The sequence below is a fragment of the Drosophila miranda genome, chromosome XR (genome assembly GCF_003369915.1).
Source record: "Drosophila miranda strain MSH22 chromosome XR, D.miranda_PacBio2.1, whole genome shotgun sequence".
NCBI lineage: Eukaryota > Metazoa > Arthropoda > Insecta > Diptera > Drosophilidae > Drosophila > Drosophila miranda.
The window spans coordinates 12,011,211-12,035,922 of record NC_046674.1 but is presented as its reverse complement, the minus strand read 5'-3'; the positions used below and the strand labels follow the sequence as shown (position 1 = coordinate 12,035,922).

At 48.2% G+C, this 24,712-nt stretch overlaps 3 protein-coding genes and 1 long non-coding RNA gene across 12 annotated transcripts; 1 reads left to right on the top strand and 3 right to left on the bottom strand.

The window, feature by feature from the left end:
* The first annotated feature begins 1,430 nt into the window (after positions 1 to 1,430).
* LOC108152981 lies at positions 1,431 to 3,578 on the top strand. Of its 2 annotated transcripts, none has more exons than XR_004471713.1 (3): positions 1,431 to 1,583; positions 1,886 to 2,657; positions 2,711 to 3,578. It is a non-coding gene; the product is annotated as an uncharacterized LOC108152981 (long non-coding RNA). The 2 variants fall into 2 exon arrangements; XR_004471714.1 differs by lacking the exon at positions 1,431 to 1,583 and having other exon boundaries at positions 1,623 to 2,387; positions 2,446 to 2,657.
* Positions 3,579 to 7,362: 3,784 nt separating this feature from the next.
* Positions 7,363 to 8,179, bottom strand: LOC108152178. The gene is made up of 2 exons (XM_017281309.2): positions 7,685 to 8,179; positions 7,363 to 7,627 (listed from the first exon to the last, which is right to left on the bottom strand). The coding sequence occupies exons 1-2, from the start codon at positions 7,923 to 7,925 to the stop codon at positions 7,539 to 7,541; spliced, it is 330 nt and encodes a 109-aa protein (XP_017136798.1). The 5' UTR covers positions 7,926 to 8,179; the 3' UTR covers positions 7,363 to 7,538.
* Positions 8,180 to 8,260: 81 nt separating this feature from the next.
* Positions 8,261 to 24,524, bottom strand: LOC108152175 (protein draper). 8 transcript variants are annotated; one of them, XM_017281299.2, is made up of 12 exons: positions 23,817 to 24,524; positions 16,723 to 16,855; positions 16,493 to 16,656; positions 16,293 to 16,418; positions 12,591 to 12,837; positions 11,476 to 12,515; positions 10,888 to 11,094; positions 10,316 to 10,816; positions 9,925 to 10,233; positions 9,712 to 9,858; positions 9,587 to 9,619; positions 8,261 to 9,454 (listed from the first exon to the last, which is right to left on the bottom strand). In XM_017281299.2, exons 2-12 carry the CDS (start codon positions 16,827 to 16,829, stop codon positions 9,204 to 9,206), a joined length of 3,132 nt encoding a protein of 1,043 aa, XP_017136788.1. In that variant the 5' UTR covers positions 16,830 to 16,855; positions 23,817 to 24,524; the 3' UTR covers positions 8,261 to 9,203. The 8 variants fall into 8 exon arrangements, with proteins under 8 accessions (XP_017136788.1, XP_017136789.1, XP_017136790.1 ...); XM_017281300.2 differs by having other exon boundaries at positions 9,925 to 10,230; XM_017281301.2 differs by lacking the exon at positions 9,587 to 9,619 and having other exon boundaries at positions 23,817 to 24,523.
* LOC108152177 lies at positions 12,966 to 16,286 on the bottom strand. The gene has a single exon (XM_017281308.1). The coding sequence runs from the start codon at positions 16,009 to 16,011 to the stop codon at positions 13,612 to 13,614; it is 2,400 nt and encodes a 799-aa protein (XP_017136797.1). The 5' UTR covers positions 16,012 to 16,286; the 3' UTR covers positions 12,966 to 13,611.
* Positions 24,525 to 24,712: the final 188 nt, after the last annotated feature.

Here is a 24,712-nt window from a genome sequence, read left to right as displayed (position 1 = left end):
GACGGATATCAGCAGCCTGTGCCCCACTTGAGGGCCAGCTGGAATGACTTCCAGGTCAAACGAGCTCACGTACAGCATGTGCAGCACCTACTCCTTCGCACCCTGATTTGAAATTATCCAAAATTATGACCATCAAAATGGTTAGATGGATCTGTAGATTACTCTTTTGTGTTGGAAGTGGATGTGTGTAACAGTCAGAAGGAAACGTTTCTGACCCCATAAAGTATATATATTCTTGACCACCGTCAATAGCCGAACCGATAAAGCTATGTCCGTCCGACTTTTTTGACTCCTAGCTCTCAGAGACTCCTGTGATGTGAATTAAGTTGTTTCAAAATTTTGCCATGCCTTTTCGCCTCCACAAAGGACGAAAATGGCATCAACAATTTTGAAGATACGAGAAAGTTAAAAACGCAGAATCATACAGAATGACCATAATAGTTCTAATAATATCCAAAAACTGAAGGAATCAAAACACCAAATGCTTGGTTTATAAATATCGTCGAAGCCGGCCCCTCCCTTTTCGGTCTTCCTTTTTTGTTCTGCTCGTCCCAGGTCTCGGTGGTCGTGTCAATGATAAATCACCACAACTCATCACCAACCGCGTTCATCCAGATCCAACAGCAAGCGGCTACCGTAGCAATTTGGTTGGGACTCCCACCGTCCCAGCAGCATCAGGAGCACACGATTGGCAAGACTGTCTTTCGTCGTCATCGCCGCCACCTATAATCATCTGCTCGTGATCCGCCATCTCATTTGGCTCAGAAGAAGCGATTCTTCTGCCTGTTTCTTTTCCCGCCAACTGGCAACTGACTGTTTTTTGTATATGAAAACACTGAATTCTGTGCTATCAGGCGCCATGAATGCAGTTGCTAGAGTGCTGTTAAGGCACTTAGTGTGCTGTTGGGCGCAACATATATTATTAAGCTTATTCTCCACTGAAATTAACTGAAATAGACAAAAAACTATATTATTAAAATTGTGCTGCTTGTATAAATGGTTATTTGATATTTTAGCTCTACGTGCATTATTTTATTCTACATGGAAATATTGTGGAATTTTTACCAAATGTTGATAGCCAGCTTTGATAGTTTCATACAAGCTAGCTTTGACAGCCGCCGTCTTATAGATTCTTAGCAACCAGCTTATAGTCTCACAGCAGTCAGCTTGTCTTTCTTTACGTTTTTCGTTTCTTGATTTACCCTATTCTTATCATTTAAGCCTAAATCTTATTAAATATGAACTAAGTATCTTGATCATGAATTAATTTATTTATGTGCGATCACCAGAACTATCGTAGGAGATCCATCATTGATCCCTGATAAAATGTACTTGGTGAACTACGTCATTGGCTCTATAGCGAAACAAATTATCGAAAGTGCCTTGCAAAGACGACAGTAAAACAGACGTAAGAGATTCTAATGCTAATATTTTTGTATTACTTTCAGCCATTTCTTTGTAGACTTCGTGGGAGTTTCCTAACAGCATGAAAACACCATCGATGTTCTCCTGCCATATATCCAGCAGAGTGTTTATGGCCTTGAGTTAAAAAATGTCTTACCCAGTGATACAATTTGATTAAGGTATCTATTTTAAGAATTATATGTATAGTTTTACCTTTTCTCTCAGCCATCATTTTTTATGCGCCTAAATTGGATTTTATATCGGAGTGGAGGTGGATGTGTACAACACCAAGAAGAAAGCGTTTCCGACCCTATATGGTATATATATTCTTGATCAGCATCAATAGCCGAGTCGATACTATAAGAGGTAGAGAAACCATTAGCTGGAAAGAGGTTACAATAACTGCAAATTTAGAACAACAATTAGAACATAACTAACATAAAAAAAAGAAAAATTAAATCAAAAATTTTTCGTTTTGCAGCACGTATAGTATGAACTTCGCAACATTCTTCGCCGGAATGAGGCAGAAATGGCTGAATCGCATATCATGGTACAGCACTCGACAAAATGGGGTGCCGCACAATGCACCCTCCATTCTCGCAGCTGTTGGCTCACGCACACACACAAAACTACAACAAAAAACAATATGCGAACAGGTGCACAGAAAGCAAAGAAAGATGTCGTGCAGCTAGAGGGAAAATTCGATACGAAATAACTGTAAACAAACAAAACGTCCCTTTGCTTGTTGTTTTTGGGGAGGTTCTGCTTATGCGTAGAATGTACATACGCATACATACATACAGATGTACATACCCAGCGGACCAAAAAACGATAGTAAAACGAAACTTACATAAAATGTTCGCGAACGGACTAAGAAATGATACAAATCCGAGAGCGATGACTCAAGTCTCGCTAAATGTTCGCAGACGGACTCTGCAAAGAGCATTTAGCGGATGAGAATTTCCCAAACACCCAGCAGTCATGTAAGAACATTTTTTTATATTGTCCAACTAAATATTTAACAACTATTTCTAATTATAGCTATCTTAGGCAAAGTAAATAAATTGTATATAAAAAATTGACCTTATTTTAAATAAAGTTCATCACAAGACAGCGAAAATTGTGGCTCTTCGCTTAGAAATTTCAGATACAAAGTCAAAGCTTTGTGAAACCCATATGAACCATTCCAGACAATCGACGAACGGGACAGCTTTGAACAGAGTTTGCTGGAAGAGAGGGACTTTAAAAATGGGGTAAGTATTTTTACTAATTTACTTTCTTTACTTACTACTACTATTCTGTACAGATCTCAGAGCTTTAGATGTCCAGCGAGGAAGCGTTCGACCAAAGGATTCGTAGCTCTTGGCACCATCTTTATTGCGGACAAGGTCGCACGACAGTGTTCTTGGCGTGGCACAGAGGCCAGGAAGTGTATTAGGGGCTTGGGCGTTGCCCTAGCAATCCGTAGTAAATATTATTTTAAAATTGTGCACAATCGCAATTGTGATATCGCTTACGAAGTTTTTGTCCACTGGGTAGTATGAATTTGGAGGGGTGTGTGTGTGTTTGCAAAGGCTTTTTCGCCGTTAGCGGGGCTTACAGCATCCATCCCTTGCTTTCTATGGAGCAGGAACGACGACCAACATACCATCGCAGTATATGTATGTACATGAGTGCTCCCTTCTCTCTCTCTCACCCTCTCCTGTGTATTTCTCTCCCCAAATAACAATGAAAGTGCGATTGCCTGCCATAAAAATGTCTATTAAGCTGTCAAGTTTTGACACTCATAAAACCATCAAACAAGTCAAACGAACAGGTTCACAGCAAAATGTGTACGTTGAACTGCTGTCAACATTTTTCGGTTCATCCTGGCGGCTTTCTGCCGCCTGCACACACAGATGGAGGCACACTCACTTGGAGGCTGTGTGTCGTAGGCCGTTCATATTTTGTCCCGTCCCCAAATGCTGGGAGACATATTTATGGGAAGTAGCAGGATAGGACACCCTGTGCGAACTGTTCGTCAGGAGAGAGCAGGACAGGAAGATTGCTGAAGGGAGGAAGTCATTATACGATTTTTAGTCCCAAACTTGTGATGGCGTAAAGGGGCCCCGACAGGCCCCCATCCTCATCCTTAATAAATTCGCCGCCATGTGGTTGCAATTCTACTGCATTGCATGAAAACAAAAATTTGGTTTTTCTTATTTTATTTTTTATTGATTTATGAACTACTGTAGTGCATTAGTGGAGATGATTGAAGAGTTAATCGATTGGCAGAACTCATCCGATCGCGAAAAGACATGCCACGCCCCGATCGCCTGCCGGATAGCTGAGATATAGCTTACAGAGAAAACCAGTACTTGCATGATGCGGAAATCCACATCTTCGGAAGGCTATATCTCAGGCAAATAGGTCCAGACCGGCGAAGGACCTACCTTCTCAGGACAGGGGGTATTCACCCTGTCGATTGGCATCAAAATCTCGACTACGAAAATGAGGCTGATTTTTGGCAAATTTAATGATGTAACCATCATGATTTTTCGCGAAAATCGTGAAGGAATGGATGTCCTTTTTTCCGATGGCAGTCGATTGGCAGGACTCGCCCAGTCACGAAAAGACATGCCACGCCCCCATCGCCTGCCGTATAGCTGAGATATAGCCTGCAGAATAAACCAGTATTTGCATGATGCGGAAATCCACATCTTCGGAAAGCTATATCTCAGCCAAATAGGGCCAGATCGGCGAAGGACCTACTTTTCCAGGACCGCGGAGATCCAGCCTGTCGATTGGCATCAAAATCTCGACCACGAAAATGAGCCCGATTTTTTGCAAATTTAATGATGTAACCATCATGATTTTTTGCGAAAATCGTGATGGAATGGATATCCTTTTTTCTGGTGCCAATCGGTTGGCAGGACTCTCCCGGTCACGGAATGACATGCCACGCCCCGATCGGCTGCCGTTTAGCAGAGATATAGCTTACAGAAAAAACCAGTATTTTCATGATGTGTAAATCCAAATCTTCGGTAGGCTATATCTCAGGCAAATAGGTCCAGACCGGCGAAGGACCTACCTTCTCAGGACAGGGGGTATTCACCCTGTCGATTGGCATCAAAATCTCGACTACGAAAATGAGGCTGATTTTTGGCAAATTTAATGATGTAACCATCATGATTTTTCGCGAAAATCGTGAAGGAATGGATGTCCTTTTTTCCGATGGCAGTCGATTGGCAGGACTCGCCCAGTCACGAAAAGACATGCCACGCCCCCATCGCCTGCCGTATAGCTGAGATATAGCCTGCAGAATAAACCAGTATTTGCATGATGCGGAAATCCACATCTTCGGAAAGCTATATCTCAGCCAAATAGGGCCAGATCGGCGAAGGACCTACTTTTCCAGGACCGCGGAGATCCAGCCTGTCGATTGGCATCAAAATCTCGACCACGAAAATGAGCCCGATTTTTTGCAAATTTAATGATGTAACCATCATGATTTTTTGCGAAAATCGTGATGGAATGGATATCCTTTTTTCTGGTGCCAATCGGTTGGCAGGACTCTCCCGGTCACGGAATGACATGCCACGCCCCGATCGGCTGCCGTTTAGCAGAGATATAGCTTACAGAAAAAACCAGTATTTTCATGATGTGTAAATCCAAATCTTCGGTAGGCTATATCTCAGGCAAATAGGTCCAGACCGGCGAAGGACCTACCTTCTCAGGACAGGGGGTATTCACCCTGTCGATTGGCATCAAAATCTCGACTACGAAAATGAGGCTGATTTTTGGCAAATTTAATGATGTAACCATCATGATTTTTCGCGAAAATCGTGAAGGAATGGATGTCCTTTTTTCCGATGGCAGTCGATTGGCAGGACTCGCCCAGTCACGAAAAGACATGCCACGCCCCCATCGCCTGCCGTATAGCTGAGATATAGCCTGCAGAATAAACCAGTATTTGCATGATGCGGAAATCCACATCTTCGGAAAGCTATATCTCAGCCAAATAGGGCCAGATCGGCGAAGGACCTACTTTTCCAGGACCGCGGAGATCCAGCCTGTCGATTGGCATCAAAATCTCGACCACGAAAATGAGCCCGATTTTTTGCAAATTTAATGATGTAACCATCATGATTTTTTGCGAAAATCGTGATGGAATGGATATCCTTTTTTCTGGTGCCAATCGGTTGGCAGGACTCTCCCGGTCACGGAATGACATGCCACGCCCCGATCGGCTGCCGTTTAGCAGAGATATAGCTTACAGAAAAAACCAGTATTTTCATGATGTGTAAATCCAAATCTTCGGTAGGCTATATCTCAGGCAAATAGGGCCAGACCGGCGAAGGACCTACCCTCCCAGGACCGTGGGGATTCACCCTGTCGATTGGCACCAGTAGGACAGAAGCGCACCCCTTGCAAGATGTGAACCTAACAAGCCATCGTCATCCTTCGACCTGGCCATCGACAACTATCTCAAGGACTTTGGCATGGCAACCAAGGCAGGAACTACGCGGACTACTAGACTCTAGATAGATCTCGTTGCTGTTAGTTTTAAGGATATAAATGTTTTCCACTTGTTTATATATTTCTACTAGGCTAAGTTATGATGAACAAAACTATTGAAAAATCCTTGCTGTATCCTGCATAGGGAAATCTATTCCGATTAAAAAAAGGCGTGCCATGCTCCGATCGGTTCACAATTAGCGGAGAAAACCAAATATTTTTGATTAGGGAAAATGTCCTTGATCCTTGAAAAAAGCTCCATTAAATCAAGGATATTTTTCCGATCACAGGAAGCCGTCTCACGTTTCGATCGGGCCACAAATCGCCCAGAAAACTAAATATGTAAAGTTGTGGTTGTTGGAGTCCTTACCGAAGGATCAAGGGCATTTTTCTGATCCCGGCGGGCCATAGCACGAACCGATCGGGCCACAAATAAGGGAGAAAACAAGATATATACATCTAGAGAAAAAATCCTTGACCCTTGGTCCTTGAAAAGGAATGTATTAGATCAAGGATGTTATTCCTAACACAGGAAGCCGTCGCATGTCCCGATCGGGCCACAAATAACGGAGAAACCAGAAACAGTTGTTGTTAACAACAACAGAACAAAAATTTGTTGTACAACAACTTTCAACTTGCAACTGCTCAAATGGCCAAAAACGAGAGTTTCAAATCTGGGATACCAGGCGAACAGAAATCAGTAGAACGTCGCTGGATTTTTTAAATTTTTTTCTCCGCCATTTTTCAAGCCCCAAAAGTATGCAACGCTTTGTGAAAATTTTTAACGGCCAAAAAAAATATGAAAAAGAGGAAAAATAATATTAAAAGAAATTTAAAAAAACTAGCGACCTTCTGCTGATTTCTGTTCGCCTGGTATCCCAGATCTGAAAATCGAAAAATCTCGGTTTTGAGTGGCCCCAAATGGAAAGTGGTTGTTGTTGTAATAACTGGATGTTGTTGTTGTAATTTGTTGTTTATGGCATAAGTCCGCCATTTCTTGTCCGATCGGGACTTGCGATGGCTTCCTGTGATCGAAATAGCTTTCTTGATCTAATGCATTCCGTATCAAGGACCAAGGATCAAGGATATTTGCTCCAGACATATATATCTTGTTTTCCCGCTCATTTGTGAGCCGATCTAGGCGAGCCATGGCCCGCCGTGATCAGAAAAACTCCTTGATCCTTCGGTAAGGACTATAACAACCCAAACCATACATATCTAGTTTTCTTGGCTATTTGTGGGCCGATCTAGGGGAGCGACGGCTTCCTGTGGTCGAACAAATGTCCCTGAAATAATGGAGTCCTTTTCAAGGATCAAGGACATTTTCCCCAATCAAAAATATTTGGTTTTCTCCGCTAATTGTGAACCGATCGGAGCATGGCACGCCTTTTTTTAATCGGAATAGATTTCCCTATACAGAATACAGCAAGGATGATTTTTCAATAGTTTTATTCATCATAACTTAGCCTAGTAGAAATATATAAGCAAGTGGAAAACATTTATATCCTTAAAACTAACAGCAACGAGATCTATCTAGAGCCTAGTAGTCCGCGTTCAGATCTTGCAAGGGGTGCGCTTCTGTCCTGCTGGGATACGATTCTGTCTGGCCGGGATAGGTCTCGGTCTGTCTCGAATGCTCATCGGTAATGCTTGGAAGCGCTCCGTCTAGCGGGGGGGAAATCGGGTACGACTCGGTTTGTGGTAAAGCGTAGGCTACATAAGTCCTCTGTGAAGGAAGATATATTTTTAAAAAATGTCCACAATTATATACTGAATCACTTACGCGTCTCGAAGCTGAAGCCCAGCGTTTGATTCAGCGTACTACTGGGCGTCATGGCTGTCTCCTGATGACGCGGGTTAGCCGAAAGCTTGAGCCGCAGATCCTGGGATCTAATCCAGACAGCTCTTTGCGACATTTTCGGTGCATAACCTGCCACATCTGTATACTGTATGGTTGGTGGCAGGACCAATAGCATTCTATGAATAAGGTAAAGTTCTGTTGTCAGTGAAAGTATGTCACTCATTTTTAATTAAACATACAGGTATGTATGGCTTACGAAGACTTGGAAAATGCTGCTTTGATTTCAACTTGATAATTGGACGTTTTCCGATTGCAGTCGATTGGCAGGATTCACCCGGTATAGCTGAGATATAGCTTACAGAAAAAACCAGTATTTGCATGATGCGGGAATCCACATCTTCGGAAAGCTATATCTCAGCCAAATAGGGCAAGATCGGCGAAGGACCTACTTTTCCAGGACCGCGGAGATCCAGCCTGTCGATTGGCACCAAAATCTCGACTACGAAAATGGGGCCGATCACGAAAAAACACCATTTTAATGAATCTCAGTTGACGGTCTGTTAAAATATTCATATTTGTTTTATTTTATATCTTCGCCTTCCTAAGACTGATTATGTATATGAACAATAATCTTTTAACTATTTTGAATAAAAAGATGCATTGGGATTGGGATTACACATTGAAAACAATTTGATGTATTCAAAAAATACCAATATTTAAGCTACTTGTAAATATTCGATCTAAAAATCTACCAATCGGAGCTAATTACAATTTTGGCCAATCGTTTTTATATTACAGACAATCAAAATACAATTTGGGAACACTTAAAATCGACATTTAGTATGTTGAATATATCGTGGTAATCAAAATAGTTTCTCCCAATGTTTTCAACACTTCGCTTCGAATTCAGTTCTAAAAATATGCTTAACATGCTATTGATATCAATTTGTATATGCAGTATATTACTCGTATTTAAAATTATTGCAACCTTCAAAATGGGTAACCTTCTCTTGGAGACGCTCTACTGCAGACAGTGTACAGTGCACAATGATAGCACAATCTTTTCTTAACAGGAAGAGGTGTATAGGTACTATTTTGAATACGTACTCGCTTAGGGTATTAGTCGTTTAGATAATGAATCGAATGAGCATAAGTGTGTATAAAACGAAAGACATTTACAAAAGTGAGGCCGACACTCTGGGTTGTATAGGGCCCCCTAAATAAAAATGTACAAATACAATTGAGCATACAGATCTTACATCGTACTCCTATGACATATTCTGAACGAACTGACCAACTATTAAACAATTACATATCGAATGAAAGACGCTCATTCTACAAAAAGACAGACACAATACACAACTAAAATGCTATCGAATAAGTTAGGCTAAAATGCAGACGCTTTAAAATATCATGGTTCGCATTAGTTGCAACTTAAAAAAAAAAAATCTATTCCACGTGGATGGTGGAGTGACTGTAGAGTGAAGAAGTGGTATGGTGCTTATTTGCGGAACTCCGGACTGGAGCTGGGCGAAGCAGTCGACACATTGTCGATGTTGGTGTTGTCGAAGCTCTCGTGCTGCGGCTCTGGCTCTGTGGGTGGCTCTGGCTTCGTCAGCAGCACGGTCATGTTCTTCAGATTGTTGGGTTTCTCCTCATCGTGGTTGATGTTGAGCATGGTGTCGTTCATGCGATGATAGTGTGGCTTCTGCGAAGTGCTTGGTCGCGAGTAGTCCAGATGATCGTATTCCCCTATGAAAAGTATAAGAAAAGGAATCGTTTTAGTACTAACAAACTTGCGTTCCCATTAGACAATGGACAGGAGTGAAAACGGGTCAGACAAAGCACTAAAATACACAGGATCGATGCCCAACTATTGCTTACCCTCCGGAAACAAAATCTTGCTATAAATTTTCACTGATTTTGGCCAAAATGTATGCAAATGTGGAATACATGATTAGTTGCAAAAGCGTCGAGAAAAGTGTGGAATAAAAAGTCTGCAAACGTACCGGGATCCTTGTAGCCCTCCTTGTGCTTGATCTCATCGTAGACATGCTCCTCCTTCAGGGAATCATTGTACACATTCGGATTCGTTAGGTCCGCATTCAGGTTCTTGTTCAGCAGATCGTGGTTATAGTTGATCGAGTAGCTTCCCACTGTGAATGGACACATCTAATCGTTAGCCACCATCCATAGACATACATCGATCTGATCGCACTTACCTCTGCCACTGGCATTGGAGTCGTCGCCTCCGTATTCGGTGCTCAGCGTGCTCCTCTGGTCGAAGTTGTTCATCTTCCGCGCATTGTTCTGCAGTAGGCGCGTCTCGGCCTGCATCCCGTACACGGGATTATCAAAGTTGTGATTGCTAGGCGGCCAGGTGGTTCCTGTTTCATGCGTGTAGTGCACGTGGGCGATCTCCGTTTTCAAATTGGACACCCTGCGTCTGTAGTATAAGAAGACGGCGAAAATAATGCAGGCGAAGAGTGTGAGTAGCACTATCGTGAGTGCAACGCTCGCCCGTCCGGCTGCTGGAACACATGGTAGTAAGGGTATAGAGAGGATTAATAAGGGGAATTTCAGGGGCATCCAATCCATTGAGGTAGGACTCACATTCATCGCTGGCTTCGGCGATGCGCTGGGATGCAATCAGCTCGTCGCAGTTCTCGCCCGTGTAGCCGCTGCGGCAGACACACCCGTTCGCCGCATGGCACTGGAAATTGGCCGACGGACACGCGCAGGCGTTCATGCAGTGCTCGCCGTAGAAGCCCTCTGGGCACACCTCATCGCAGCGGGTGCCGGTCCAGCCGGTCTCGCAGATGCACATGCCGTCGTTCTTGCGACAGACCTTGTGGTGCAGGCAGCGGCACCGCTGGGCACATCCCTGGCCGTACGTGTCTGTGGGGCAGGACTCGTTGCAGTTGGCCCCCGTCCAGCCGGGCAGGCACTGGCACTGGCCACTCACATGGTTACACTCGCCCCCGTGCTCGCAGTTGCACTTGAGCTTGCAGCCGGGGCCATAGAGTCCAGCGGGACACGGATGCTCGCAGGTGAGGCCTAGATATCCGGTGCGGCAGAGGATCTCGCCCGTGATGTGGTCACAGCTCTTGTTACCTACCAAGCAGGGGAGCACGTTTATTATTAGTGATGGACGGATGATTTACTCCTGCACGACTCCGACTTACCATGCAATATCTCGGGACAACGCTCCTTGCACTCCATCCCATAGAAGCCAGTCGGACAGGGCTCGTTGCAGTCGACCCCGGTCCAGCCGGGCGAGCAGATGCAGTTGCCATTGTCCGGGTCGCAGGATGAGTTGTTCAGGCATCTGCAAACTTTATCACAATTTTCACCATAGTAACCGGTCCGACAGTTGGTCTCGCAATGAACGCCTTGGGTGTTGGGTGTTGGGTGTTGGGCATCAGAAGACAAGGACAACAGGACGACAAAAAAAAACCAGAAACAGAAACAGAAACACAGTGCAAAACCAGAAAAAGCTAATTAAAATTTGTAAAACCAAACGACATGCATGCCAAAATGATGGATAGATAGGTGGATAGGTGGATAGAGGAGGGGCGATGGGATGCGATGGATGAGTGCAATCGGTTAGTGCTATGATCTGTCTGTTAGAAGGGGCAATCCTGCAGGGATTCGATTGGGAGCTGTTCCAGCTGCTCCAGCTGTTCTTTATTGAATCATGAACGGATGAGACTAATGATCTGGGGTGAGAGGACGTAAGGGCGTGGAAAGGTAAATGGAATCCCAGATAGTACCTCCCCAATCCTGCTTGCAGATGCAACGCCCGTTGGTGGCGTCACAGGCCAGGCTGTTGTGCTGGTCGCACTGGCACTTCTGACTGCACTCGTGGCCGAACTTGCCCGCATCGCACTTCCGGTCGCAGTGTTCGCCTGTCCAGCCAGCGGCACAGGTGCAGGTGCCGTTCTGGGGATTGCACGCGGCATTGTTGTGGCAGTCGCAGACGTTGCGACAGTCCTGCCCGAAGTGGTTCAGGTCGCAGGGCCTGTCGCACTTAATGTTCTTCCAGCCGGCGGTGCAGAGGCATTGACCCGTCTCCGGCATGCACTTGGCCCCGTTCTGGCAGTCGCAGCGCAGGGCGCAGTCCTGGCCGAAGGTCCCTGGGGGGCAGCTCTCCTCGCAGGTTGGTCCCTGAAAGCCGGCAGCGCACTGGCACGTCCCGTTGACGGGGGAGCACTTGGCCCCGTTCTTGCAGTTGCAGGTCTGCTCGCAGTTGAGGCCGTAGCGCAGGAAGGTGCAGGGGCGCGTGCACTGGGCACTGCTCCAGCCGATGCTGCACTGACAGCGTCCCGTCTCCGGGTGGCACAGCTCCGTGTGCTCCATGTCGCACTCGCACGTCTGATTGCAGTCCGGCCCGTACTTGTCCCTCTCGCAGATCCGCTCCTCGCAGCGATCCCCGCGCCAGCCCGCGTTGCAGATGCAGGCGCCGGTGGCCCGGTCGCAGGTGGCGTCGTTCTCGCAGCTGCAGGTCTGTGTGCAGTTCAGGCCGAAGGTGTTCAGGGGGCACTCGTCGAAGCAGCGCTCCCCCAGGTAGCCCGGCGGGCACTCGCACATTCCGCTGATGTGGTGGCAGGGTGCTCCTTTGTAGCACTCGCAGGAGAGCTCGCAGGCGGGGCCATAGCTGCCCACGGGACACTTGTTGGCGCACACGTCGCCCGTCCAGCCCGGATTGCAGATGCAGGCCCCGCTCTCGGGCTCGCACTTGCCGTCGTTCTGGCAGGGACAGTCCTGCTGGCACTGTGCCCCGTGCTTTCCGTCCGGACAGCGCATATCGCATCTGATTGGGAGGGGGCGAAGGGGAGATTAGTATGGGGCTCTCGGTTTCTCTTGCCACGATCTGGCGGTCACTTACAGGGGACCCGTGAACCCGGGCGCACAGGAGCACTCGCCCGAGACGTGATGGCACTTGCCACCGTTCTCACAGCGGCACTCCTCCAAGCAGCTGGCGCCAAAGCGCCCCTCCGGACAGACATCGGCGCACCTGGCGCCCGTATAGCCCTTGGCGCACTCGCACTCCCCGCTGAAGGGCTCGCAGAGGGCGTTGTTCAGGCAGTCGCACTGCATCGAGCAGTTCCGTCCGTACCAGCCAGGTGGGCAATCTGGCGTGCAAAAAGTTATATAAGTAATCTAAATCTCTCTCTCTCTCTGTCTTTCTTAGAACAGGACTAGACGTTAGACAGGATGTTGCGACAGTTATTTGCAGTTTTCTCTTGCTATTGCTATTGCTATTGGTATTGGTATTGGTATTGGTATTGCTTTGCTTTGCTGGCGGCTAAGCCACGCCACGCACAGGAGTTCTCCTCCCGGAGCGTGTCGTGTGTGAATTTAGATCCTCTAGATCCTGCGGGGGGGACTGCGCGTGTGTGTGTGTGTGGGGGGGGTAGGTGTGACAGAGGATGTGTGTGTGTGCATGTGTGCTCTTGGTTAGACTAAAGATTGCAATTCAAAAAACAATAAAAAGAGATAATCCAAATAAAGCTAGAAGCTACAAGCTACAAAGCGCATACAATATCGAAAATACAGTATAACAGTATAGCAGGAACAGTTAGGCTACAGTTATACAGAGGTGCATATCATCGGCAGGCCGAAGATGGCATACCCTTGCAGAGGTTTTACAGAGATAGTGCCGCCAACTTTGGAGGCCTCTTGGCTAATGGCATTCCAAAAGAACCTGTGTGCATATCTCCGAACTGGAATATCCTTTAATAATCCCACAATGAATCGTAAAGTGTCTGACAAATGTTTCGTTGTGTATCGGTCTTCTAACGACTTTAGATTTTGACGGAAAACTTCAATCGACTTCAAATCGAACCAAGAAAAATAAGAAATGTCTAGATGGATAATGGATAAGGGAGAGGGGATAATAGGCTGGATCAGCGCTCTTCCCTGCGGTTCTTGAAGTAGTAGTAGCGATTGCCCATTCCCGGTTGTTGGACGTGTTCCCGGAACTGCTCCAGATCGAAGCTATTCGGATCGAAGTGAAAGGGACCCAGGTCGAGCACTGTGCTGTGGCTGGACACCGACTCCACAACCTCTTGCGGGACGGAGGCTTTGGCCGTTTTGATCCCCAGCTCCGCCCAAATGTCGTACTCGGCGGCCTCCTCCTTCTCCGACACCTGGGACTCGATGGTGGTGTCGCTGGGCGTGCTGATCAGAGGGGGACGCACCTTGACGCACTCCGCCCGGCGGGCGCGCTCGTCCTCCAGCTTCTTCACCAGCGGGTGCTTGATGCTCTTGAAGTGCTCCCTTATGTCCTGCTCTGTTTGGGTCTCGTCCCCGATGTAGGAGTGGTCCGTCTGGAAGCCGTTGCGCCTCACTATGATATCTGCCTCGAACTCCTCGTCGCTGTCCAGGTCGCAGCCGCGGCAGTCGAAGTGCGTGACCTTTTGGTTGCTCTCCAGGGCGCAGATGAGTCTCCGACCCGTGCTGCTGTTCAGCGGAATAGCCGTCATGTCCAGTCGCCGTAGCGGCGGATGGTTGCGCAGCAAAAAGCCGATACTCTCCGACACCGCCTCCTTGCGGGCCGTAATGGCCGACACGTTGAGCTCCTCCACATGCTCGGTGCCGGCAATGTAGTGGATGAGCGTCGACAGGGCCCGGTCACTCATTCGGTTGTGGGCCAGACCAAGGTACTGCAGGTGCGTCCCTCCTGCATCTCCGCTGGCGCCGTTCTGGTGGCGCTGCTGCAGGGCGGCGCCAATGGCCGAGGCCGCATTCTGGTCCAGCTGGTTGTACTCCAGCTCCAGGGCCTTCAGCATGCTCCCGCCCTCCAGCAGGGAGCCCAAAGTGGCCCCGCAGTCGTCGGACATCTGGTCGTAGCCAAAGTCAATCACTTCCAAGGCCTTCAGGTTCTTGAGGACACGGCAGAGGACGTGCAGCTTGAGATGGTCCATGCGGCTGTTGCGCAGGCGGAAGATCTGCAGCTTGTCGAGCTCCTGGAGGCCCCTGGCCAGCCGCACCATGTCCTCGGTGGAGAACCGCAGGTGCCGCTTGTGGAAGTCGCGCCCCATGTGTGGCCCCAGGAACTCGAGGGTGAACGAGACGAGGTTATCGAAGAAGCGCACAAAGCTCAGGTCGATGTGATGGCAGTGCTCCGAGGGAAAGTCGTAGCGACGGAGGCGCTCCAGCACCTTCTCCTTATTTCGCCTGTCCACGATCTTATCTTCGTCGTCCTCCGGCTCGGGCTCCACCTTCATACTGAAGACGCCCATCACTGTCTTCTTGCTCTTGCGGCGCTTCTTCTCAGGCTGCTCGGCGGGTTTCTGCCGCATAACGGTGCGACGGTGCACCCGCTGCTCGTGCGCCTCCTTCCTGGCGGCCTGCAAGCGCCGCAGCTGCTGTCGCACGGCGTTGCGGGAAGCACGCGCCACGCGTTTGGCCTCCTGGATGTCATCCAGAAGGTACAGGACTCCTTCGCCCTGTACCACTGCCGGTTCTACTGCCCCTGCCCCTGCCCCTGCCCCTGCCCCTGCCCCTGCCGGCTCCTCCTCCTCCGTTTCCACTCTATTAAAGTTGATCTTTGCCTGCTTCTTCGGGTCGGGCTGCTCCTCGGTGGACTGCTCTTCGGAGCACTCTCCCTCTTGCTCGTCTGTCCACTCGGAGGAGGTGTTGCGCTCATCGCTAGAAATTAACAGGGCCTCAGACTCCTCCGACGTGACGTCCGGCTCCGAGTCGCTGCTCCCTATGTGGCGCTGGAAGCTCTCCTCCGAGAGGGACTGCAGATGGCGGATGTCCATGGTGCGCACATGTTCCCGCACGAGTGCCGCCAGCTCGGCCATCTCGCTCTCCGGCCAGAAGGCCGCCGGACAGGCCTCGACTATCTCCACGTACTTGATGCTGATGCCCTTGCCCCGCCAGTCGTACTCCGAGAGCTTCTTTTGCGCCAGCGACTTGTCCGTGCTCTTGGCCAGCACCACGCGCCGCCAGTAGCGCACATCCTCCACGAAATAGCACTCCCGCAGCGGCAGGTCCACGTCGATGGAGTCGTAGTGGATGCGCAGCTTCAACGGGTCCTCCCGCACGGGCACCGCGATGTGCACAGTGCCCTGACTCTTGGCCAGCGCCCGCACGCACAGATCGGCCAAGGTGCCCAGGCGCTCGTGCTCGATGAAGGCCTCTGCGTAGACCTCCCGATGCCTCTCGCTGTGCAGCCGCCGGGTGCCCATCGAGGGACGGTACAGCGCGTACTCGTCCAGCAGTTCCGGGTCATTGGGTATCCCGAAGGTGCCGATGCTGATGGGTGGCATGCCGTCCAGATCCTCCTCAATGTCCATGTTGTGTGTCCTGTCCCTTCTTCGTATTCTGTATGATGTACTCCCAAATTGTCCTACGTTTTGTCCCCCTGTTGTGGCATTTGTGTTCGGAATATATCGTATGTATATCTCATGGCTAGCCCCGAATCTGTCAGAGCACTCTGCAAGGGCTTTAAAGGACTAAGCAAAGGGACCCAGAGGTAGCCCCACATGCACCCCTCCCCCCAAGGCGTTTCATTGTACACAAATACGAAGGGGTTAATCGGGGAAGAGAAGGGAAGGGAAGCAAAGGTTAAACGAACTTATATCACAGGCAGGGCCGCCATAGCCATGGTCGCACTTGCACTTCTCCGGGGCAATGCATCTGCCGTGCTCGCAGTGGTCCGTACAATGGGGCACGCACTCCCCGCCGCCGGACACATAGCCATCTGGAATGTAGATCGTAGATCGTGAAAATACAGGCTCGGGGCACGTAGGGACTCGAAAGTCCCGCAAGACTCACCGCAACAGTCGCGCACAATGCGGTTCTTCATGATTGTCTTGGTCTTGTTTACCACCCGATTCTTGATGCGGTACGTGGAGCAGCGTGGCGGGATGGTGAGGCACCAGTTGGAGCCACGCTCCTGGTACGACTGCAGCTCCGTGTAGACCACTTCCACGGGGTAGCTATGGGTGGATGGATGGATGGAGATGGATGAGTGCCTGTGATTAGTCTCTCCGATGAGTACTTACCTCTCCCGCCTCTTGCATATGTTGGGGCCATCTAGTTCTGTGAGCTCCGAGTGGACCAGGAGTGCCGGGCCGGCCAACAGCCACCCAAATAGGATTATGCGCAACATGGCGTTGTGGGGTGGGGTGGGGAGACCTGAAAAGAAGGGAGAATCTGTTAGGAACACAACATCGAAGTGGGCGTTGAACTATCACTTGAAGCCGTTCAGAACTGGCTCTGGAAATCATTCAGTACGAATATCTGAAGAGAGCGGCACAACACAGAGAACGGCAGCAAATATCGAAAGCACAGGGAACATAAAGTAAATAAAAATACAAATACAAAACAAAGCCCATGAACGAATATTTCCTTACAGGTGCTGGAATAAGATGAATCCAACTATTAACAATCCACGTTCCCCATTCACCCGCTCGCGGGGTATTTTCGGATCCATGGGATCCTTCGACTTTACCGACCAGCAGCAGCAGCAGCAGCAGCCGGGGCTGCAGGTCCCCCCCGAAGGTTCCGCCGACAAGAATGGACTCAATGCGATGCCCTTCCTAGGCCAAATCCACACCAGTCCTCTGCTGTCCCGCCCAATGGGTCCAATTGGTCACGCTCATCCCCCCCACCATCCCTCCGATGGGGGATTCAGATGGGTGAGCGGCAGCAGCCCAGACTCCCCTTCCCCCCAGGACATAACTTACCCCCGGCTCCCCTGCAGATTCAATGCTGTGCCACAGATGGCTTCGATGGGACCACCGCCCGTGTTGAGCTCCCTCTGGACAGGCGGCGCTTCTCCGGACAGCCGCGGAGACTACTACGACGACCCCCACGAAGAGTACTCCGACTGCCGCTACGAGGGCGACTACGAGGGCGACTACTCGATGCCCACCGAGGAGGACCAAGAGGAGGAGTCGTGCTCCTGTCAGAGCCAGAGCGAGTTCAGCTCGGAGTGGGAGGAGCTCTCCCACAATGCAGCCGGAGCACCGTCAGCGCATGGTGGCCTTGTACCACCTCGTCTTGGAGACCGCTGTGGTCAAGGTCGTGCTGCTGGTGCTGCTGGTGCTGCACTTGCTGTGCTGCGCGGTGTTCTGGCTGGTCGAGAAGACCGTGGGCTTCAACGAAACCGTCGGCTCGAAGCGCCACCGATTGTGGAACAGCAAGTTCAAGCTGCGCACCATCCAGCGCCAGTTGCTGTGGCGCATGGCCAATGCCCGGGGCGACGAGACGCTCGTCTTCTTTGCCGTGCTCATGACCACGCCCTGGCTGTTCTCCCTCAGCCTCCTGGGATTCATCCTGTCCCTGGCGGCGCTCCTGAAGAAGACCGTCGAGCAGCTGGTGTTCCAGATACGCCTGCACCTCGTGCTCTAGGGGGCAGCCATCGAGCAGAAAGCAGCAAGCAGTATCCAATCACACACTGACAGAAGACACACGGCCACACGCCCGGCACTCCACCCCTCCCCTCAGAGATGTTTGCACTTCCATTTGGGCATCTATTTTCGTTGATGCTGGCATCGCAATGCACGGAATCGTCTCTCCGTTTTTGGCCGCAATGAAAATAGTTACCGAAATATTCGAAATTCAAAGTCAATTCCCACGAGAGAGAGCGAGACAGAGAAGGAGAGAGAGACAGAAAGAGACTGAGAGAGAGAGGGGAAATGGAACACGAGAAGACAAACACAAGAGTTTCCAATCGATCAGATATATCATTTATGCATATATATCGTGTATATTTAATATATGCTTTCTTACGATCCGTTCCATTTGGACGGGAGGCCACTTGCTCATCCCTCAACCCCGTGATTGCATTTATTATTATTATTTTTATTTCGCTGCATATTTGTTCTGCAATTTATTCAATGATAAACGGAGGAGGAGAGCATGCAGCAGCAGCAAAACATTTCCGCTGCAGCAGCGATTGTGGCAGCCGTGGGGCCTTTGTTGCCCCCAATTGCAGGCCCCCGCATACGCACTTCGGAGGCACGGAATCCACCAGATGCGGCAGCAAATGAATCATTAAATATTCACTGTACTCGTGTTGATTCAGTGATCAGTGATCAAAACAACACAACAAAAGCGTCATCATCCAAGATCCACGACCCGTGATCCATGATCCCTGATCCAGAATCCGTAGAAGCATCCATTTTCAGGGCTCTCTTGGGCGCTGGTTGGGGTACGCCTCCGATTTCAATCCCTTGCCACACGGGTAACCCGAGCAAGCCCCCATATGTAAACAGGGTCAAGTCTACCTGTGCGAAGGGGGCCAAGGGAGGCGCCGGCTCTTCTTGGGATCCGATTACCGAACCGATTGCATAAGACTCGGTCCGGTGCAGCCCTTTCGCCCGGCTATGGATATTCCCATTTGTGATTACAGTCTGTAGCGACATGAAGTGAAGCATGCCCCGACAATGTCGTCTGTGGATTTGTGGAAAATACCAGCAATTAGAGCTCTCCCTCCCATCGTGCTCCCATAACTCCACTTTATACAAAAAGCCTCTGCCGCTAATTGTTGGCTTGTGGCAGCAGCGTGGGGGTGGGGGCATGCGGGGGGACATGCGGGGGCATGCACTGCAAATCTGATTCATTTAATCGCCAGGTGGGGACCTTCCACTGCTTCCATACTCGTACACTAAGAGAAATGTGAGCTTGGATTTAAAATATAAATATTTTTATTTGAAACAGAATATTTGAATATGAAAATGTTTAATGGTAACATGCAACACTTTCTTTATAGAATTTCCACTTCCCCATATCGGCATACATTTGCATATCGCGGCTATCGCGGCTATCGGGGCTCTTTTCTCTGGGTGTGGTCGAAGCATCAACAAAACATCAGTTCACTGCCAAGGCTGTCATTAGCCCAGAAATCGCGTGTGCCCCTGCCCCTGTCACTGCCACTGCCACTGCCACTGCCAAGTGGCGCCACCAACAAAGGGGCCACCTGTGATGGAGAAGCACGAGCACGGGCCAAAATACTATAAAAAATTCAATTACGGCAAAGTGCAGAACAACAGAACATCGATGGATGCAGCAGCTGCTAGTCGTTTTACATCAATAATAAACATCACAAATTAATTATTATTTTATTGAGAGCCCATTGGGTCCCTGCTTTTGGCTTTACTTTGAACAGAACAAAGACTTGAAAGGTGGGCAATAAATCATCGCGGAAATCTTGGAAAATGGATAAGAACTTTCCCTGACAAACCCTTGAGATACACAGGTCCGTGTCAGCGATAATCAGCGACCCGGACAGAGGTCGCAGGCACCAGAGATTACAGACGACGGCCAGAAGGAGATAAGAGCTGATAATCCTCGAACATCGAACATATGTTCGTGATGGGATGACCAGATCAAGTCCCCCCCCCACATGCTAGGGTAAACCAATTGGTGGGCAACGAGAGACGGGAGGATGCGTAATCCGGTCATGGGCTCGAGAGTGATAATAATAGAGCTTCTGTCCGGGTAAATACGAGTAAACGAGTAATTGGATTCAGCCGAACAGCAAACGGAGGGGAAGTGCATTAGGATTTACAGATGACTCTGCTGGGGTACTGGGGACTGCACTCCCATCTCCTAGAAGATAAGAACGCCCTAATACAATCCCCCCCCCCCCCCCCCCCCCCCCGTGCATTATGAAAGTGAGAGAAAAGTTTCTTGATTTCTTTATTGGAAACAGGGAAGGAAAAAAAAAAACAAGTTCATTTGCCATTTACTTATTTGTTTAAATGGAAATGTCGTGAATGACTCACGCCAATCTCGACGGCTAGACGCTTAGCGAAAAACTATCTGTATCTGACACACAGACAGACAGAGAGAGAGAGAGATCTTTTCAATGGAAAAACGTGCTTGTTAATATCTGCTACATTGACTATTCCATTCATTCATCGATTCAATTCATTATGGACAGCATCTGGTCTGTGTGATTCATTACGCACTCCTACTAGTATCTGGACTCGTTTCCACTCATTCAGATGATCTGCTCGAATTAAGTTCGGCTACTGCGGTGCGATATGAGCTGTGTTCAGGCAGGAGTGGTTTTCCCAGCCGGAGGGACCACGCGGGGTATCATTCCACTCCTCTGTTGACTCGCAATCGCCACAGTGTCTTCCCTCCTTTCCGTTGCACAAACAGCAATAATGCGAGTGAATGATTCACTTCACTGTGAATGATTTCTAATCGGGTACTGCATAAGCGATAGATGGGTGGCTAATTGATAAGTTATGATTTGTTTACGATACGTCCCATAAAAGCTAGTCGCGGGTTAACATCTGTGTCTGCTCCTTGTTATTCCTGTTTTCCACAATACTTCTTGAGTACTTAAATATATCAAATGTATGACTAATCCCCTTGAGGCGGAAAGGCTTGAGACTTGAGTGCCGCTAGAAGGAACTAGCCACTCGATTGGTTCTACTTTTAGACAACATCAAAAGCTTATTCTTTCTCTTTTTTTCTGCACTCCAAGTGATGATTAACGGACGCATAACCTTTGGAAAGTACTGTCTTTTGCAGAGTTCGTTTACTCCTTTAAAGCCTCCACACAAGAACATACATATTCACATACGTGTGTATGTCGCGGTCACAATCTGCTTGTGCTGTACATAGAGGGGGGTGTCGTATCCGACTCTGGGATATATAGCACACTCCCTCAATATTGCGCAGTTGATTAAAGCACAAACAAAGAACATCGTGCTTTATTTAATATAAATACATATGTACTCTACATATGTACATATATGTATGTGTATTCTGCACATAAGACACATCTCTACGGACTCCAGCTTCGAGCTGTACTTTGGATATGGAAATCAAAGTCTTATGAATAAACACAGCACGGTCCGAGTACCAGTGGCAGTCCCAAACCCAAACACAATCTCATATGTAGATCCGCACAGGCAGTGCAAATGTTTCATATCCACAGTTGTTGGTAATTTAACGCCTAGCCAAGAGGCAAAACGCTGATAAAACACTTTCGGAAGCACACACAACCAAATGCAAAAACAATAATAATAAACAACAAATGTTTTGGCCGCAGAGCGTGAGATACAGGCTGCCGTAAAACCGCTGGAATTTCATTCCAGAGGGTTCCGTAATACGGACTTTGCTTGCAAGATACTCCGAACTTATATTTTAATTAAGTTCCGCTTAATGGAGGCATTATGGGAGCCAACAGTACTGGTGTTTGTGAAGCGATGTCATCAAAACTTCAATTTTGGATCCAAAGTACAATAGGAAAACAGATGTACAGCCACGTCAGCGACAGAGACAGCGACAGAGACAGCGACAGCGACAGCGACAGCCAACAATCGTTTGGAGCTGCTTCGCCAGCTTTCCAAATCCATTTCGCATACAGACAACACCTCTTTGCCCGTAAATGTGCCCGCTGTATTGGCCAATTAGCAATCGGTTCTCATATTTCTAGCCCGAAAGTTTCCTAGATTCCCCTTCGCAAGTGTGTGCAACCGCTTTTCAGCGGAACGAACACCCCGCAGAGCCGCTAGAACTAGGTGGAACCCACGCTACGGCATGCCATGACAGAAGATACGCCACCAGACAGCCATCAAGAATTGCATTTTGCATAATCAGTGCACTGCAACTGCAACAATACGGCGGGAGCGCGGCCATGTTGGATAATCCATCAGGAAAAACGGAAAAGGAAGGAGAGAGAACTGACAATGGAAGCTCCATCCTCCGAGTCCTTCGGTAACTTACAGAGCGTCGCGCAATGGATAACTAATGGATAATGGAGGAGACTCTTGTCTCATCTCTTGGAGCACTACAGCCGCAGCCCGCCGCAGCCTACCCCGCTCTCTCTACTCTCTACACGGGTTTGTTCTGGTCGATCCCAGACGACACACCCGAGTATGGAGCGTGCTCTCTTTAGTGCCGTTTCAGCACATTTCATACGTTTATGCCAGAGCAGAGGATATTACAGTTCTGTGCAGCTGTTTGTTACACTCCACAGAGAAGGAGGCATAAACGATATCCCTATTACAGCCATATATTCTGTATTCTCTGCACCTCTCCCATCATCCGCAGATTGTTAGCCTTTGGTTCATTGAAAGAGTGTCGGCACTTCGGTGTGCCAAAGATACATATCTTTACCCCTTGAATCAGCTCGTGTTGATTTTTCTGCCGTGCATTGCACTTTTGAGCTCAGGTCCTAAACGAGAGTCACACACCACACACATGCACATTATAATCATTATCATCATCATTATGATAATGACTGTGAGCGAACGAATGCTGATGAAGCCTCATTGTCAATGTCGAAAGTTATGGGATTGGTTAAGGAAACCCAAGGTGGGATATGAAAAGTATTGCGTTCTGCTCTGGCATAGGATCCCATCTTTAATATTAGGGGGATTCCCCTTCAAGCAACGATGCGACAATCAACGGACATTGATTAACAACTGTATGTACATATGCATCTACAGTGGGTACACAGCAAGGCAGGCGCGATTAGATACAGGCCAGCGCCGAGCAGCGTAGACCCCAGTACCCTGCCACCCTCCGAGGGAAACAGAGAGCGATGAAGGGGGATCTGTGTGTGCGTATCCAATGAATTAATATTTCATTCTAGAACGCAGTTGTCTGCGTTAGTTGGGCACACACACACATAGTACATATATGCTGGCAGCGTTCCCATTCAATCTACTCGACGGCTGATGCACGCCAGTAGCCCCCGCTGGAAACTTCCGCAGATTCTGGAACGCAGAGGATGCGGGCTATCGGCGACAGGGGAATACTACTAAGCAGAAAGAGAAGGCGAGTTCATATTATTGCCAATTTAATGCAAGAAAAATAAAGAGAGTGGAGTGGGCGATGCCAAAGGCAGAAGAAAGAAAGGCCGTAAACCAAAAGAAGAAGGCACGCAAGAAAGAGAAACCAGAACAGGTTTAACTGTTCTTGGAGTGCTCGCTTAACAACGCTAATTGACACGCACACAGGCACACACGCCACACACACACAACCAGAAGGGCCATAAACACACTCAAAAGCCAAGTGGAACTTTTGTAAACCCCATTAATGGCGAATAGTGTGTCACATTTCAAGAGCTTCCTTTATTTGTTTAACCAAAAGGCATTAAAATTAACTAATCTTAGTAGAAACTTACTTTTCTTCTCAACCGAAATTGAGTGGCCTGGGGCCTATCTGTCTATGTGCCTCCACTCAAATCAACTGCAGTAAGGAATGCACTCAATTTACACTCAATTAGTTTACACGTTTTGCTTTCGTAGTTTCCAGCGCCCTGCCCTGGCTGATTTATTTCGGATGGCACTGACACCTTTCATTCGCCATATACATATATATTCATATATTTTTAAATGCTTACAACATCTCGTCAGTCTGTGCGAATTGTTTTCTTTTCTCCACTAACACAGATTTGCACTCAAACAAAAACTCGTTTTTGATCATTTATTTTGGCACGAAACTTTCTGCTACACCAAAATTGCTGAATGCTGCAACAATGTTTTATGTACTATTCATTTATGTGATCGCCGCCCGAGTACCCACCACGAGTTTGTTTAAAAATAAGTATTTCTACTTATAAACCCAACCCAAAGAATAACAACAACACGCACAACACGACGCAGTTCTTGAACCGTGTCTCGGAACGAACCCGAAATGCACTTCAATTTGGTCGCTTAATTCAAGCTTGTTCACAGCCCAGCGATTCGCAAATGCGGCCAATTCTATTTATTTTTTTAATGTACGCATACAAGTGTACATCAGCAAAACGATTTGCTCAATTTAATAAAAATTAACGCGACGCAAAGCGTACGGCGACCCGCTCGTTTAAAAAATTTGGAAGCAGTGTCACGGATTTATTGCTAAAATATACCATCCGACCCTCAGAAATATACTGACTCAGTTAAAAAATATACCGTACATATACTGACGAATTCAATTTCTTTTATACATATTCCTCATTAATGATATTCCGTCGAATATTACTAGCTAGAAAGACCCGTCAGCTTTCAACTCATAATTTTATCCGATTATTTAATC